The sequence below is a fragment of the Leucoraja erinacea genome, chromosome 3 (assembly GCF_028641065.1).
Source record: "Leucoraja erinacea ecotype New England chromosome 3, Leri_hhj_1, whole genome shotgun sequence".
Taxonomy (NCBI): domain Eukaryota; kingdom Metazoa; phylum Chordata; class Chondrichthyes; order Rajiformes; family Rajidae; genus Leucoraja; species Leucoraja erinaceus.
The window spans coordinates 10,767,050-10,782,771 of NC_073379.1; the positions used below are offsets into that span (position 1 = coordinate 10,767,050).

The window sequence follows — 15,722 nt, forward strand, 5'->3', positions numbered from 1 at the left end:
AGCATGTTCTGCCTCATTAGTGGGATCTCCAGCTGTTGCAGGGCGGCACGGTGGCACAGTGGTAGAATTGCTGCCTCACAGCACCAGAGACCCGGGTTCGATCCTGACTACGGATGCTGTCTGTACAGAGTTTGTACGTTCTCACCCTGGCCTGCGTGGGTTTTCTCCAAGATCTTCCATTTCCCACACTCCAAAGACGTACAGATATGTAGGTTAATTGGCTTGGTCTTATTTTAAAATTGTCCCTAGTGGAGAGGCAATTGTTAGCTGTGTGCTAATTGAAAACGAGTTACGCAGCTAGCAACGGCCAGTTTCCTTTATCATCATTACTGTTTTGCATATCTTTCATTCATTTGATCTATATCTCTCTACATCGCCGTCTATATCTCTCGTTTCCCTTATCCCCGATTCTCAGTCTGAAGAAGGGCCTCGACGTGAAACGTCGCCCATTCTTTCTCTCCAGAGGTGCTGCCTGTAACGTTGAATTACTCCAGCCTTTTGTGTCTATCTTCGGTGTAAACCAACATCCTGGTGAATCTCCTCTGCAACCTTTTATAACCGAATGCCATCCTTCCTGTAGCTGGACGCCCAGAACTGCAGGCAGGTGTCCCAGTGTGGTCTCACCAACATCTTGTACAGCTGTGACTCCACGTCCCAACTGGGAAGGGTTGGTGTACTCCGGCGTTCCTGGCAGGAGCAAGTGTTGGGTGCAACTGTCCCCGGTGAAACGTCAACAACAGGCTACCGGGCGTGGAGTGAGGGAACATGGTCGGGGTGCCAGTAATCTGCAGACCTGCAGTCACCCCGGCACCATGTGATGTTGGCAAGGTAGACAAAAATGCTGGAGAAACTCAGCGGGTGCAGCAGCATCTATGCAACGAAGGAAATAGGCAACGTTTCGGGCCGAAACTTGGCAAGGCGCTTGGTTATAAATACACTCCATGAAGTGTGAATATATTTTCAGTTCTCGTTGCACTCTTGCCAGTTTAGTTTAGAGATACAGCGCAGAAACAGGCCCATTCGGCCCATTTCCAGCGATCCCCGCACACTAAGGCGATCCTACACCCATTAGGGACAATTTACATTCATACCAAGCCAATCAACCTACAGACCTGCACGTCTTTGGAGCGTGGGAGGAAACCGGGGCCCCCGGAGAAAACCCACGCAGGTCACAGGGGGAACGTACAAACTCCGTACAGATAGCGCCCGTAGTCGGGATCGAACCCGGGTCTCTAATTCTACCGCTGTGCCACGGTGCCGCCCTGTGTCCGTGGAGGGGAGGGATTTATTCATCAATGTTTAGGCATTGGTTTTGCGTTTGTATAATATTTTAACTTATTGGATTTATTTTTGATGTTTATTATGGTGTCCAGTGTAAGTACTGAGCTTACATTCCTGTTGTGCTGCTGCAAGCAAGACTTTCATTCTGTTCCGTTTCGAGATAGATGACTGTAAAATGCTCTTGACTCTCCCTCCCTCCCTCCAATCCCTGCCTCCTCTGCCCACCCAACATCATTCACCTTTCAGTGGGTGGTGAGGCAGAGGTTCACTTGCACCTCCTCCAACCTCATCTACTGTTCCAGGTGTCGACTCCTGCGACATCCGCGAGACCAAGCGCAGGCTCGGCGATCGTTTCACCGAACACCTCCGCTCAGTCCGCCTAAACCTGCCTGATCTCCCGGTGGCTCAGCACTTCAACTCCCCCTCCCATTCCCAATCTGACCTTTCTGTCCTGGGCCTCCTCCGCTGTCAGAGTGAGGCCCAACACAAATTGAAGGAACAGCACCTCATATTTCGCTTGGGCAGTTTACACCCCAGCAGTATGAACATTGACTTCCCTAACTTCAAGTACCCTAGCTTTCCCTCTCTCTCCATCCCTCACCATCCTAGTTTTCTGATTAGTTTCACTGACCTCCTGATTAAATTTTACTGTTTGCATGCCTCGTTGTCACCTTCTCCTCAGCCAACAATGAACCGTTCTACATTTCCTTACTATCATCTGCTTTGATCTGTCATGTTCACACCTAACCCTTCCATATATCTTTGTCTCCCTCTCCCCTGACTCTCAGTCTGAAGAAGGGTCTCGACCCGAAACGTCACCCATTCCTTCTCTCCAGAGACGCTGCCTGTCCCGCTGACTTACTCCAGCATCTTGTGTCTGCCCACAGTGTAAAGCAGCATCTGCAGTTGCTTCCTCCACGTTTGGTCTAATGCGACGCGGTTTTGTTACAGGGGAAGATGGTGAAAGGGATGGGCGGTGCCATGGACCTGGTGGCCAGCGCAGACACCAAAGTGGTGGTCGCCATGGAGCACACGGCCAAGGTGAGGCTCCGCACCGCACCACGCGGCGAGTGGGACAGCCCAGTGCCGCTACCCCACGCATCTACCCTTGGTCCCGTTGACTGTTGGGTCGGGCAGGGTGACGGTATATTCGGTTGAATCAGTTCAGTTTAGTTTATTGTCACGTGTACCGAGGTACAGCGAAAAACTTTTGTTGCATGCTAACCAGCCACCAGAAAGACAGTACATGATTACAATCGAGCCGTTCACAGACTCTATATCTGCTGCCTCTGACAAGTCAAGTAACATCATCGTCTGTTCCCCAGGGCGTTCACAAGATCCTGGAGAAATGTACGTTACCCCTCACCGGGAAACGGTGTGTCAACCGCATCATCACAGATAAGGTAAGAGTTTAATTTAGTTTATTGTCACATGTACCGAGGTACAGTGAAAAGCTTTTGTTGCGTGCTAACCAGTCAGCGGAAAGACAATACATGATTACAATCGAGCCATTCACAGTGTACAGATACATGATAAGGGAATAACTTTTAATGCAAGGTGAAGCCAGTAAAGTCCGAACAAAGACAGTCCAAGGGTCTCCAATGAGGTAGATAGTAGTTCAGGACTGCTCGCTGGTTCGGATAGGATGGTTCAGTTGCCTGATAGCAGCTGGGAAGAAACTGTCCCTGAATCTGGAGGTGTGCGTTTTCACACTTCTGTAACTTTTGCCCGATGGGAGAGGGGAGAAGAGGGAGTGGCCAGGGTGCGACTGGTCCTTGATGATGCTGCTGGCCTTGTCGAGGCAGCGTGAGGTGTAGATGGAGTCAATGGAAGGGAGGTTGGTTTGTGTGATGATCTGGGGTGACATCCACACTGACCTCTCTGTCCTGGGCCTCCTCCATGGCCAGAGTGAGAACAAACGCAAATTGGAGGAACAGCATCTCATATTTGGCTTGGGCAGCTTACACCCCAGCGGTATGAACATTGACTTCTCCAGGTAACCCTTGCATCCTTCCCTCTCTCTCCTTCCCTCTCCCACCCAAGTCGTTGTACTAGTTTCACTGTCGTCTTGTTGAGTTTCATTGTCTATAACTCGTTTTCATCTAGCCCACAGCTAACCATGGCCTGTTTCCTTTATCATCGTTACTGTTTTGCGTATCTTTCATTCATTTGTTCTATATCTCTCTACATCACCATCTGCATCTCTCATTTCCCTCTCCCCTGACTCTCAGTCTGAAGAAGAGTCTCCACCCAAAACGTCACCCATTCCTTCTCTCCAGAGATGCTGCCCAAAGATCCTATAGCAGAGCAAGATAGATCACTCTTTCTAAATACAATGGGCTGACGTGTAGTACGCAATGGAGCAGAACGTGGGACTTTTTTTCATCCATTTTAGTAACCCGACCCAACTCGCAATGTAATCAACGTTGCGGGGGAACAATTTGTGTTAATAAATTTAAATTCTGAAAATGAGGAGAAGATTAATGTAATCAACGTTGCGGGGGAACAATTTGTGTTAATAAATTTAAATTCTGAAAATGAGGAGAAGATTTTTACCAAAGAACTTTTATTTTTACGAGGATGTTTCCGTAACCGCACTAGTATCTTTGCTCCGCTACGGGATCTTTGGTGCGGAGACGGAAGCCGGTTACGGAAATGGGGCCGAAACTTACCCATGAATCTGCCCATGACCGTACCACGTCTTTTTCGTCGAGTGATCTATTTTGCTCCGCTATAGGATCTTTGCTGCTGCCTGTCCCGCCGAGTTACTCCAGGGTGTTACCTGGACTTGCGGGCTTGAGTGATAGGGAGAAGTTGGATAGTCTGGACCTTTTTGTTTCTTTGGAGCATAGGAGGTTGAGGGCTGACCTTGTTGATAGGTACAAGGTCATGAGGGGCATAAATATTCTCTTTCTCCCACTGTGGAGGAGTCAAAAACTAGAGGGTACGGGCTTAAGGGGAGAGATTTAAGAGGAATCTCGGGGACAATTCTTTCACACACATGTTAGTCCGAGTCTGGTCTGAGCTGCCAGCAAAAGCAATGCAAATGGATACAATTATACTACATCCTCCAAGCATCCCGCCACTACTAGCGAGCAGTCCTGAACTACGATCTACCCCATCGGAGACCCTCGCACTATCCTTGATTGGACTTTGCTGGACTTTATCTTGTACTGAACATTATTCACGCTATTGCCTTGATCCTGCATCTGTGCCGCCCACAGTCTTGGGTTCTGTGTCTGCTCCTCCAGTCCACCAGCTCTCTGTTGCCATTATAACCAGGCGACGCCTCGTGGGGCGCTGCCGACTCGAGATGCCCCCTACTTTGTGCAACTGCCAGCCATGAGGCGGCACAGTGGCGCAGCGGTAGAGTTGCTGCCTTGCACAGCTTGCAGCGTCAGAGACCCGGGTGCTTGTCTGTACGGAGTTTGTACGCTCTCCCCGTGACTTCCGTGGGTTTTCTCCGAGATCTTTGGTTTCCTCCCGCACTCCAAAGACGTACAGGCACAGTATGTAGGTCAATTGGCTTGGTAAGTGCAAAATTGTGCGTAGTGTGTGTAACATGGTGTGGGTGTGCGGGGATCGCTGGTCGGTGCAGACACGGCCTGTTTCCGCTCTGTATCCCTGAACTAAAATAAACTAATTTCCGACCTGGTCAGACCACAGAGGAGGAACTGTGAGCTTCGTCGGAGACAGCTTCCTGCACAAGTCCCCGACAATCACACCCAATGCACCACCACGAAGGGACTGATTATGTGTTGCACTAATGTCTTTTGTTTGTTAGTAGTCATCTTCCTCTCCTCCCCCCCTCCCTCCCCCCCCCCCCCCCCCCCCCCCCCCCCCCTGTCCTCTTAAATTCATGTGCAATTTAGGTTATTTTCCTTAGGTTAGTTGTCTTGGATATTGTCCATATCCATGTCCCTTCATTCCCCACCAGAGAACTATGGGCCAACTGTAGACACATGGGATTAGCCCAGTCAGTCGACACGGTGGCGCAGCGGTAGAGTTGCTGCCTCACAGCGTTAGAGATCCGGGTTCGATCACGACTACGGGTGCTGTCTGTACGGAGTTTGTACGTTCTCCCTCTGACCTGCGTGGGTTTTCTCCGGGTGCTCCGGTTTCCTCCCACACTCCAAAGATGCACAGGTTTGCAGGTTAATTGGCTTGGTGCAGGTGTAAATTGTCCCTAGTGTGTAGGATAGTGTTAGTGTGCGGGGATCACTGGTCGGTGCGGACTAAACTAGTTCTCCCACCAGTCTTACTGTCTCCTCCTACATTCAATCTTTGTCCCGCCCACTCCCCTGACATCAGTCTGAAGAAGGGTCTCTACCCGAAACGTCGCCCATTCCTTCTCTCCAGAGATGCTGCCTCACCCGCTGAGTTGCTCCAGCATTTTGTGTCTACATTCGATTTAAGCCAGCACCTGCAGTTCTTTCTCACACATTCCATGCTCAATACCCTGGCTGATGGCCGGCGTGCCAAAAGCCACCTTCACCAGCCTGTGACACGTGCAAATCTGCTTTAAATCTGCAGGCGGTCTTCGACGTGTGCAAAGACAAGGGCCTGACGCTGATCGAGGTGTCTGAAGGCGTGACAGTGGACGAGGTGCAGAAGAGTACTGGGTGTGATTTCACAGTGAGTATCTGTGGCTGAGACCAGGCAGTGTCACTAGTGAATGGAACTGTGCCACATGCCTCTTTACCACTATCTACTGCTGTTATCACATGCAGGGACACAGCTGTGAACTTGGATCCCAAGATCCATTCATACATCACTGATATTAAGGGTCATGCCATTAATTTGTACATTTTGCTCTGGTTTCCTCCCACACTCCAAATATGTACAGTTTTGTAGGTTAATTGGCTTCGGTAAAGATTGTAAATTGACCCTAGTGTGTAGCATGTGCTGGTGTAAAGGGGGTCGCTGGTCGGAGCAGACTTGATGGGCCAAAGGGCCTGTTTCCATGCTGTACCTCTAAACTAACTAAACTATGCTAAACTAAACTAAGATGGACACGAAATGCTGGAGTAACTCGGGCTGCGTCTCTGGAGAGAAGGAATGGGTGACATTTCGGGTCGAGACCCTTCTTCAGACTAAATTAAATCATATTCCAGAGATCCGCACCATAGGAGTAACTCATTGGAGTAGAATTAGGTCATCCGGCCCATCGAGTCTACTCTGCCATTCAATCAAAGCTGCCCTCCTAACCCCATTCTCCTGCCTTCTCCCCATAACCCCTGACACCCGTACTAATCAAGAATCTATCTCTGCCTTAAAAAATATCCATTGACTTGCCCTCCACAGCCTTCTGTGGCAATGAATTCCACAGATTCACCGCCCTCTGGCTAATGACATTCCTTCTCATCTTCCTAATTTATTTATTTTAATCTAAGGCTGTGACCTCTGGTCCTAGACTCTCCCACCAGAGGAAACATCCTCTCCACATTCACTCTATCCAGGCCTTTCACTAGTTTCAATGAGGTCCCCTCCCCCCCCCCCCCCCCCCTTCATCCTTCTAAACTCCAGCGAGTACAGGCCCAGTGCCGTCAAATGCTCATTGTACGATAACCCACTCATTCCTGGGATTATTCTCGTAAGTCTCCAGAGCCAGCACATCCTTCCTCAGATATGTGGCTCAAAATTGCTCACAATACTCCAGATGCGGCCTAACCAGCGCATTATAGAGCCTCAACATTAGATTCCTGTTTTTGTATTCTAGCCCTCTCTAAATAAATAAATAACATTGCGTTTGCCTTCCTTACTACCGATTTGTGGTGGGAGTGAGGTGAGGGGATTGGTGTGTAGGAAGGAAATGCAGATGCTCGTTTACACCAAAGGTTGACACAAAACACTGGAGTAACTCGACCCGAAACGTCACCCATTCCTTCAGAATATGGGCAGTGTGTGTGTGGGGAAGGGTGTGCGTGCGTGTGTGTGTGCGTGTGTGTGGGGAAGGGTGTGCGTGTGTGTGGGGAAGGGTGTGTGTGTGTGTGGGGAAGGGTGTGTGTGTGTGTGGGGAAGGGTGTGTGTGTGTGGGGAAGAGTGTGTGTGTGGGGAAGAGTGTGTGTGTGTGGAAGGGTGTGTGTGTGTGGAGAAGGTGTGTGTGTGTGGAGAAGGTGTGTGTGTGTGAGTGTGTGTGTGTGTGTGTGTGGGAGAGGGTGTGTGTGTGAGTGAGTGTGTATGTGAGAGTGAGTGTGTGGCAGTAACCAGGTGTTGTGTATTTTACACAGGTCTCTCCGAGCCTGCAGCCCATGAGCCAGGTGTGAGCGCGACTCCAGAAGATGTGACGATGTAGGATTGTGAAGGGAACGGCCCGACACACACACGGACAGCGGCCATTTAATTTAACGTGTGGTTTTGTTCTGTAAATTAACATTTGTCTCTTAAAATGTGGATAACTTCACCGGGAATTGTGCTGGTGGGGGTTTGGGGGGGGAGGGGGTGGGGGGGGATGGTGGGGGGTACAAAAGGGGAATTCCCACCGCAGAGGGCCTCATTCCTCTTTCCAGCCAGTCTCGAGGAGCCTGCCACATGGATATGAACCCTTTCTCTCCATTTTACTGGGAGTGAAGGGGCTACCGGCCTGCCCACTACCCCCCCCCCCCCTCCTCCCCCTCCTCTCCCCCCTAGTGGCAGGGTATGGTTTAGACTGCTCTGTGCCCTGGTGGCACTGCATTCAGAGTTCGGGTGGGGGGGGGGTGTTGGCCTAGTGCATCACGGTGGCGCAGCAGTAGAGTTGCCGCCTCGATCCCAATTACGGGTGCTGTCTGTACGGAGTGTGTCCGTTACCCCCCGTGACCTGCGTGGGTTTTAACATACGAGACCATCTGTTTCCTCCCACACTACAAAGACGTACAGGTTTGTAGGTTAATTGGCTTTGGTGTAAATGTAAATTGTCCCTCGTGTGTGTTGGAGCATCCTCTCCACATCACAAAGCAGTGGGGGGGGGGGGGGGGGGGGGGGAGGAAACCCATGTGGCATATTTTTTCGCAGATGTGCAGGAATCGCCGGCCAGCGCGGACTCGGTGGGCCGAAGGGCCTGTTTCCGTGCTGTGTCTCTAAACTAAACGGGACTAGACTCTGCTCCGTAAATCAGTCCATCCTGCAAATGTACCAGAAGGCTCTGCTGTGCGCTGGAATCTTACCTGCTGGCAGTGGGGAGTTTGAGGATCTTTCATCAGCTCTATCAACTGGGGGTGAGAAAGGGGGGGGGGGGGGGAGGGGGGGTCTGTGGGTGGTCTGAGCTCCAAGGGTCCAGAGTGTAAATTATCCCTAGTGTGTGTAGGGGTAGCGTTAGTGTGCGGGGATCGCTGGTCGGCACGGACTCGGTGGGACGAAGGGCCTGTTTTCGTGCTGTATCTCGAAACTACTCGGCTAAACCCGGCACACAATGGTGATTAAACAGAAGCTCTTGTCCTGTAACGGGATATCAAGGCCACATGTCACAGCGGATGTGGCAATTCATGCTGCATGTGCAGCCCAACCTGCCCACACCGACCAACATGTCCCATCTACACTAGTCCCACCTGCCTGCGTTTAGCCCATATCCCTCCATACCTGTCCTATCCACACGTACCTGTCTAAATGCTTCGTAAACAATGGGGTAGTCTCGCCTCAACTACATCCTAGAAACATAGAAAATAGGTGCAGGAGGAGGCCATTCGGCCCTTCGAGCCAGCACCGCCATTCATTGTGATTGTCCCCAATCAATAACCCGTACCTGCCTTCTCCCCATATCCCTTGATTCCACTAGCCCCTAGAGCTCTACCTAACTCTCTCTTAAATCCATCCAGTGACTTGGCCCTCTGTGGCAGGGAATTCCACAAATTCACAACTCTCTGGGTGAAAAAGTTTTTTTTCTCACCTCAGTCTTAAATGGCCTCCCCTTTATTCTAAGAAGAGAAACTCTGGCAGCTTGTTCCATACACCCACTTCACACCCACTGTGCGAAGGTTGCCCCTCGGGTTCCTATTAAATCTTTGCCCCTCTCACCTTCAACCTATGCTCTTTAGTTCTTGATTCCCCAATCCTGTTTACTCAGCACCGTATCCTTGGCCCTTGTGCTGTGTTAAACCTCTCGGGTACTACAGCCACCGCTGTAACCTTCCAGACCCAATAACACGTTTGTTTCATTCTTCCCAGTTTACTGCATCTTTACTAATGACCTTAACCGTGTCCAGTGCTGCAACTGTGACCTCACTGATATCTTGCATTGCAATACACAAACAATTTGCCATCACTTTCTTGATTTCCCAACCCTGGGAAAAATGGCGGCACGCTGGCCCAGCGGTAGAGTTGCCAACTCACAGCGCCAGAGACCCCGGTTCGATCCCGACTACGGGTGCTGCCTGTATGGAGTTTGTACATTCTCCCCGTCACCTGCGTGTGTTTTCTCCTAGATCTTCGGTTTCCTCCCACACTCCAGAGACATACAGGTTTGTAGGTTAATTGGCTTGTTCTAAATGTAAATTGTCCCTGGTGAGTGTAGGATAATGTCGGTGTGTGGGGATCGCTGGTCGGCGTGGACCCGTTGGGACGAATGGGCGTTTCCCCGCTTGCCCCTCTCACCATTAAAGCCGTGCCCTCTAAGTCTTTGATCTTTCCATCCTGGTTTAAAAGGCTTTGGCTGCCCACCTGATCTGTGCCTCTGAATGAAATTAGCCTGTGGTGTGTGGGATCTTTGGTTGCTGGTTTTGCCATTGCATTTGTGTTCTGTGAACATCTCAGCGCCGCACGGCATCAGCTATCCCAGCGGTGCGAGGTTTTCCGGAATATTCCGCATGACCGGATACCCGCGTAGATCTGGCACCATGTGAGTTCATTCAGACTCCCAGGGGCTAGAGTGTCGCTGTGTTGTCATTGACATTAACACGCACGCACCAACTCTGAAACTAAACTCTGTCTAGACTCCCGCACCATCCAGCACATCATCCACCCCACCCCCCCCCCCCCCCCCCCCCCAACCTGTGGTCCCACACACCCAGACACACTGCCCCCTCCCCCAGCTAGACAGAGTGCTGGGGTAACTCAGCAGGACAGGCAGCATCTCTGCAGAGAAGGAATGGGTGTAGACTGAGTCTGAAGACCCAAAACGTCACCCATTGCTTCTCTCCAGAGGTGCTGCCTGTCCCGCTGAGTTACTCCAGCATTTTGTATCTATCGTGGGGATAAAGTAGCACCTGTAGTTCCTCCATGATACACACTCTTTCCTCGGGTGTCGGCCTGTGTACGTTCGGGGCAGGGCCAGTGTTTAGGGTCTGTTGAACCGCAGAGCTGTTGTTCCTCCCTCTCTCCTCAATAAAACCGGTTACCGTGAATGAGCCTGGCCTGCTGATTGTGTTGGACTGAAGCTGGTGCCAGTGTGTGATGTGACCACCTCTGCACGTCACCTCTGAGTGAACGATGATCGTTCGCCTGCCTCGTGTCACAGTGAGCTTCTTTGCTTTGCTTGCACAAGGTATGCAAAGGATCGCCACCTATAGGGCTCCGACATGCAGCACGGTGGCGCAGCGGTAGGGTTGCTGCCTGACAGCGCTGGAGATTCAGGTTCCATCCCGACTACGGGTGCTGTCTGTACGGAGTCTGCATGCTCACCCCGTGACCTGCATGGGTTTTCTCTGAGATTGTCTGAGAAGATGGCTGATTTAATGTCGGCCCCAATGGTCACTCTGTGTTCCCGGCTGCCCCCGTGTCCCCCTCCGTTCTCAACGGCACATCTGGCGCCCACCGTGGCCCCGTCCGACCTCCGCCGGCCCCGCCCTTGACCGATGACCCCGTGACCCGGATTGCCGGTCTCTTCCTCGACCGTCGGCGCCCTTGACCCCCTTCATCCCCCGCGACCCCTGACCCTGCAGCCTCGATCCCTGACCCCGTGACTTTGACCCATGACCCTGCTGACCTTGACCCCTGACCCGGTGACCTCGACCGCCACCGTCAGACCTCGGCAGAAGGGATTATCTTACACAGGAGGCCGCATCAGCAGAGCTTTTACACGCCATCGTCTCTTTAACACAGCGCAAGGTTTTAGTACAAGTTGAGATATTCAATAGAAGCTCTCACCTGCTCTGACTGAGGATCAGGACATTGGAGATCTCAGGTGTGGACCTGCAGCATCTCACAGGTGGGTTTTATACACCTGCATTTTTAGCATTTGGACGTGAACATGGATCAGATCCCAATGTTCCCAATGTTGGGCAAGTCCAGAACCAAGGGCCACAGTCTTAGAATAAAGGGGAGGCCATTTAAGTCCGAGGTGAGAAAAAACTTTTTCACCCAGAGAGTTGTGAATTTGTGGAATTCCCTGCCACAGAGGGTAGTGGAGGCCAAATCACTGGATGGATTTAAGAGAGAGTTAGATAGAGATCTAGGGGACGGTGGAGTCACGGGAGTGGGGAGAAGGCAGGCACGGGTTATTGATTGGGGACGATCAGCCATGATCGCAATGAATGGTGGTGCTGTCTCGAAGGGCCGAATGGCCTCCTCCAACACCTATTTTCTATGTCTTCTATGACTATGAGATCGATCCAGAGGGGCAAAGGCCCAGGTTTGTAGGTTAATTGGCTTGGTAAATATAAAAATTTGTCCCTAGTGGGTGTAGGATAGTGTTAATGTGTGGGGATCGCTGGTTGGCAGACTGAGAGTCAGGGGAAAAGGAGTCTAGAGATATGGAAGGGTGAGGTGTGAAAATGACAGATCAAAGCAGATGATAATAAGGCAATTTCGAATGGATTATGGATTAATGAAGAAGGGTTTCGGCCCGAAACATCGCCTATTTCCTTCGCTCCATAGATGCTGCTGCACCCGCTGAGTTTCTCCAGCATTTTTGTGTACCTTCGATCTTCCAGCATCTGCAGTTCCTTCTTGAACACTTAGAATGGATTAATGTTGGGGAGCTGCCCCCTCTGGTGGTCAGCCTGAGGTTGGCAGGGAACGGCCAGAGTTCTCTCTCCCCTCTTGTCAACTTGGGTCTGGAAACTTCACCCCCCTGGTCTCAGGGTCAACGTGTTCCACTCGCTCATCGCCGCTACCGTGTCCAACACACGCGTGTCGCCGGTACCGTGTACACCGCACATCACAGGTGATAGGAGCAGAATTAGGCCATTCAGCCCATCGAGTCTACACCATTCAATCGTGGCTGATCTATCTCTCCCTCCCAACCCCATTCTCCTGCCTTCTCCCCATAACCCCTGACAATGTCCTATCTCTGCTTTATCCATTAACTTGACCTCCACAGCCGTCTGTGGCAATGAATCCCACAGATTCACCACCCTCGGACTAAAGAAATTCCTCCTCATTTCCTTCCTAAAGGAACGTCCTTTAATTCTGAGGCTGTGGCCTCAGGTCCGAAACTGAGCCTGTACTCGCTGGAGTTTAGAAGGATGAGGGAGAATCTCATTTAAACTTACCCAATACTGGATAGAGTGGATGTGGAGAGGATGTTTCCACTAGTGGGAGAGTCTGGAATCAGCAGCCTCAGAATTAAAGGACGTTCCTTTAGGAAGGAGATGAGGAGGAATTTATTTAGTTAGTGGGTGGTGAATCTGTGGAATTCATTGCCACAGGTGGCTGTGGAGGCCAAGTCAATGGATATTTTTAAGGCAGAGATAGATAGATTCTTGATTAGTTCGGATGTCAGGAGTTATGGGGAGAAGGCAGGAGAATGGGGTTAGGAGGAAAAGATAGATCAGCCATGATTGAATGGCAGAATAGACTTGATGGTCTGAAAAGCTTAATTCTGCTCCTAAAATTTATGATCTTCCTGCCCTCCCGCACAGCCTTCCTCCCTCCTCCAACCTACCCTCCTATAACCCCCCCCCTCCCTTCACATCCCCCCGCCTCAAACCCCAGCCCTCCTCACCACACACACACTCACACGCAAACACACATGCACACCCACGCACTCACGTGCGCACACACACACGCACCACACACACTCACACACATGCACACCCACGCACTCACATGCACACGTGCGCACACACACCCACATGCACGCACCACACACACACACACTCACATGCACAACCGCATGCAGTAGTCGGAGCCACAGCGCAAGGTTTTAGTACGAGTTGAGATATTCAATAGACACTCTCACCTGCTCTGGCTGAGGATCTGGACATTGGAGATCTCAGGTGTGGACCTGCAATATCTCACAGGTGGGTTTTTATCATTTGGACATCAACATGGATCAGCAAGATCCAAACACGGGTCAACTCTTCCAACATGATTTGCTGCATCTGATGAGGGCTCAACACTCACACACAGAGTGAGCCGCCCTCCACACACGTCCAAGTTACCTTGTCTCAAAAGACAGACACAAAATGCTGGAGTAACTCAGCGGAACAGGCAGCATCTCTGGAGAAATGGAATGGGTGAAGTTTCGGGTCGAGACTTCTTCAGACAGAGTTGGGGAGAGGGAGTCTAGAGATATGGAAGGGTGAGGTGTGAAAATGACAGATCAAAGCAGACGATAATAAGGAAATGTAGAATGGATCAATGTTGGGTGAGGGGAAGGAGACAACAAGGTGTGCGCTCAGTAATATTTAATAAGGGGGGCAGTGAAACTAGTTGGAGAACTAGGGTTGGGGAGGGATGAAGAGAGAGGGAAAGTCACCCTGGTCACTGCTGCCCTCAGCTGGGGAGCTGCCCCCTCTGGTGGTCAGCCTGAGGTTGGCAGGCAGAGTTCTCTCTCCCCTCTATTGTCAACCTGGGTCTGGAAACGTCACCCCCCTGATCTCAGGGTCAACGTGTTCCACTCGCTCATCGCCGCCACTGTGTCCAACACACGTGTGTCGCCGGTACCGTGTACACCGCACATCACAAGTGATAGAAGAATTAGGCCATTCGGCCCATCAAGTCTACTCCGCCATTCAATCATGACTGATCTATCTCTCCCTCCTAACCCCATTCTCCTGCCTTCTCCCCATAACCCCTGACACCCATACTAATCAAGAATCGATCTATCTCTTTTAAAAAAATATCCATTGACTTGGCCTCCACAGCCGTCTGTGGCAATGAATTCCACAGATTCACCGCCCTCTGACTAAAGAAATTCCTCCTCATCTCCTTCCTAAAGGAACGTCCTTTAATTCTGAGGCTGTAGCCTCTGGTCCTAGACTCTCCCACTAGTGGAAACATCCTTTCCACATCCACTCTACCCAGGCCTTTCACTGTTCTGTACGTTTCAATGAGGTTCCCCCTCAACCTTCTAAACTCTAGCGAGTACAGGCCGTGCTGACAAACACTCATCGTATGTTGATGTATGATCAATCCCATGTCTAACACATGTGTCGCCAGTGCAGTGTCACACACATGTATAAATCTGTGTGTACTAAGTGATGGGATGTGCTGGTGAATTAGAAACAAAGAAACATAGAAATTAGGAACAGTAGTAGAGGCCATTCGGCCCTTCGAGCCTGCACCGCCATTCAATATGATCATGGCTGATCATCCAACTCAGTATCCCGTACCTGCCTTCTCTCCATACCCTCTGATCCCTTTAGCCACAAGGGCCACATCTAACTCCCTCTTAAATATAGCCAATGAACTGGCCTCAACTACCTTCTGTGGCAGAGAGTTCCAGAGATTCACCACTCTCTGTGTGAAAAAAGTTTTTCTCATCTCAAATTCACTGCAGCAGCTTCGCGGGAGGGGGTTCAACAACAAGTGTGCACACACACACACGCAAGCACGCATGCTCACATACACGCACACTCACACACACTCACGCACACGCATGCACGCACACACTCAACTCATCCACACTCAGTCACCCAACCTGGCACAGGCTGATGTTGAATGAGACCACTCACCCCCTCATCCATCTTCCCACCCAGCGCTCACTCCTTCACCCCCCCCCCCCCCCCCCCCCCCCCCTGGTTGAGCAGGAAGACCCCAGGTGGGGCTGAGGAATGGGACCACAGCCGTGCGTGTGCAAGGTTTATTGTGCAGGTTTATTTACATATATTAGCTGGGTCTGAGTGGGCCTGTTTCCACGCTGCCTGAGTCTGGGAAGGAGCGGAGCAGAGGGTAGCTGGTGATGGGGTGAAGACAGAGGGGCGGGAGAGGAGAGGGGAGGAATGTGCAGGGCTGGGGAACGATAAGGTTGGAGGCCCTGGAGGCTGGGACGGTGTGTGAGGTGATGGCCTGGTGCTCGTCTGTGGGGTCATGGTCCAAGGATGAGTTGCAGGAGGTGTTGGGGTAATGGGAGGGGGGAGGGGGGGATGGAGGTTAGGATGGGGAAGGGGGATGGGGAGTGGGGAGGGGGGGGATGGAGGTTAGGATGGGGAGGGGGGATGGGGAGGGGGGAGGGGGGGGGGGGGGGGGGGGGGGGGGGATGGGGAGGGTTAGGATGGGGGATGGGGGAGTGGGGAGGGGGGGGGGGGGGATGTGAGCGGGTTTATGAGCATGCTGTGCATGAAAGAACTGCAGATGCTGGTTTA

At 51.5% G+C, this 15,722-nt stretch overlaps 2 protein-coding genes across 2 annotated transcripts in view; one reads left to right on the forward strand and one right to left on the reverse strand.

Moving 5' to 3' along the window:
- The window catches only part of oxct1a (3-oxoacid CoA transferase 1a), a 45,444-nt gene extending 37,760 nt beyond the window's left edge, over positions 1-7,684 (forward strand). Inside the window, exons 14-17 of the mRNA XM_055632060.1 lie at positions 2,233-2,322; positions 2,607-2,684; positions 5,815-5,916; positions 7,512-7,684. Of these exons, the coding sequence (XP_055488035.1) occupies positions 2,233-2,322; positions 2,607-2,684; positions 5,815-5,916; positions 7,512-7,547 (306 nt within the window). The 3' untranslated portion in view covers positions 7,548-7,684. The remainder of the gene's footprint in view (positions 1-2,232; positions 2,323-2,606; positions 2,685-5,814; positions 5,917-7,511) is intronic.
- A 7,963-nt stretch (positions 7,685-15,647) lies between these two features.
- The window catches only part of LOC129693735 (complement component C7-like), a 16,834-nt gene continuing 16,759 nt past the window's right edge, over positions 15,648-15,722 (reverse strand). The window contains exon 12 of the mRNA XM_055630510.1: positions 15,648-15,722. This exon is cut by the window's right edge and continues 317 nt beyond it. The gene's annotated coding sequence lies outside the window, so the exon portion shown is untranslated.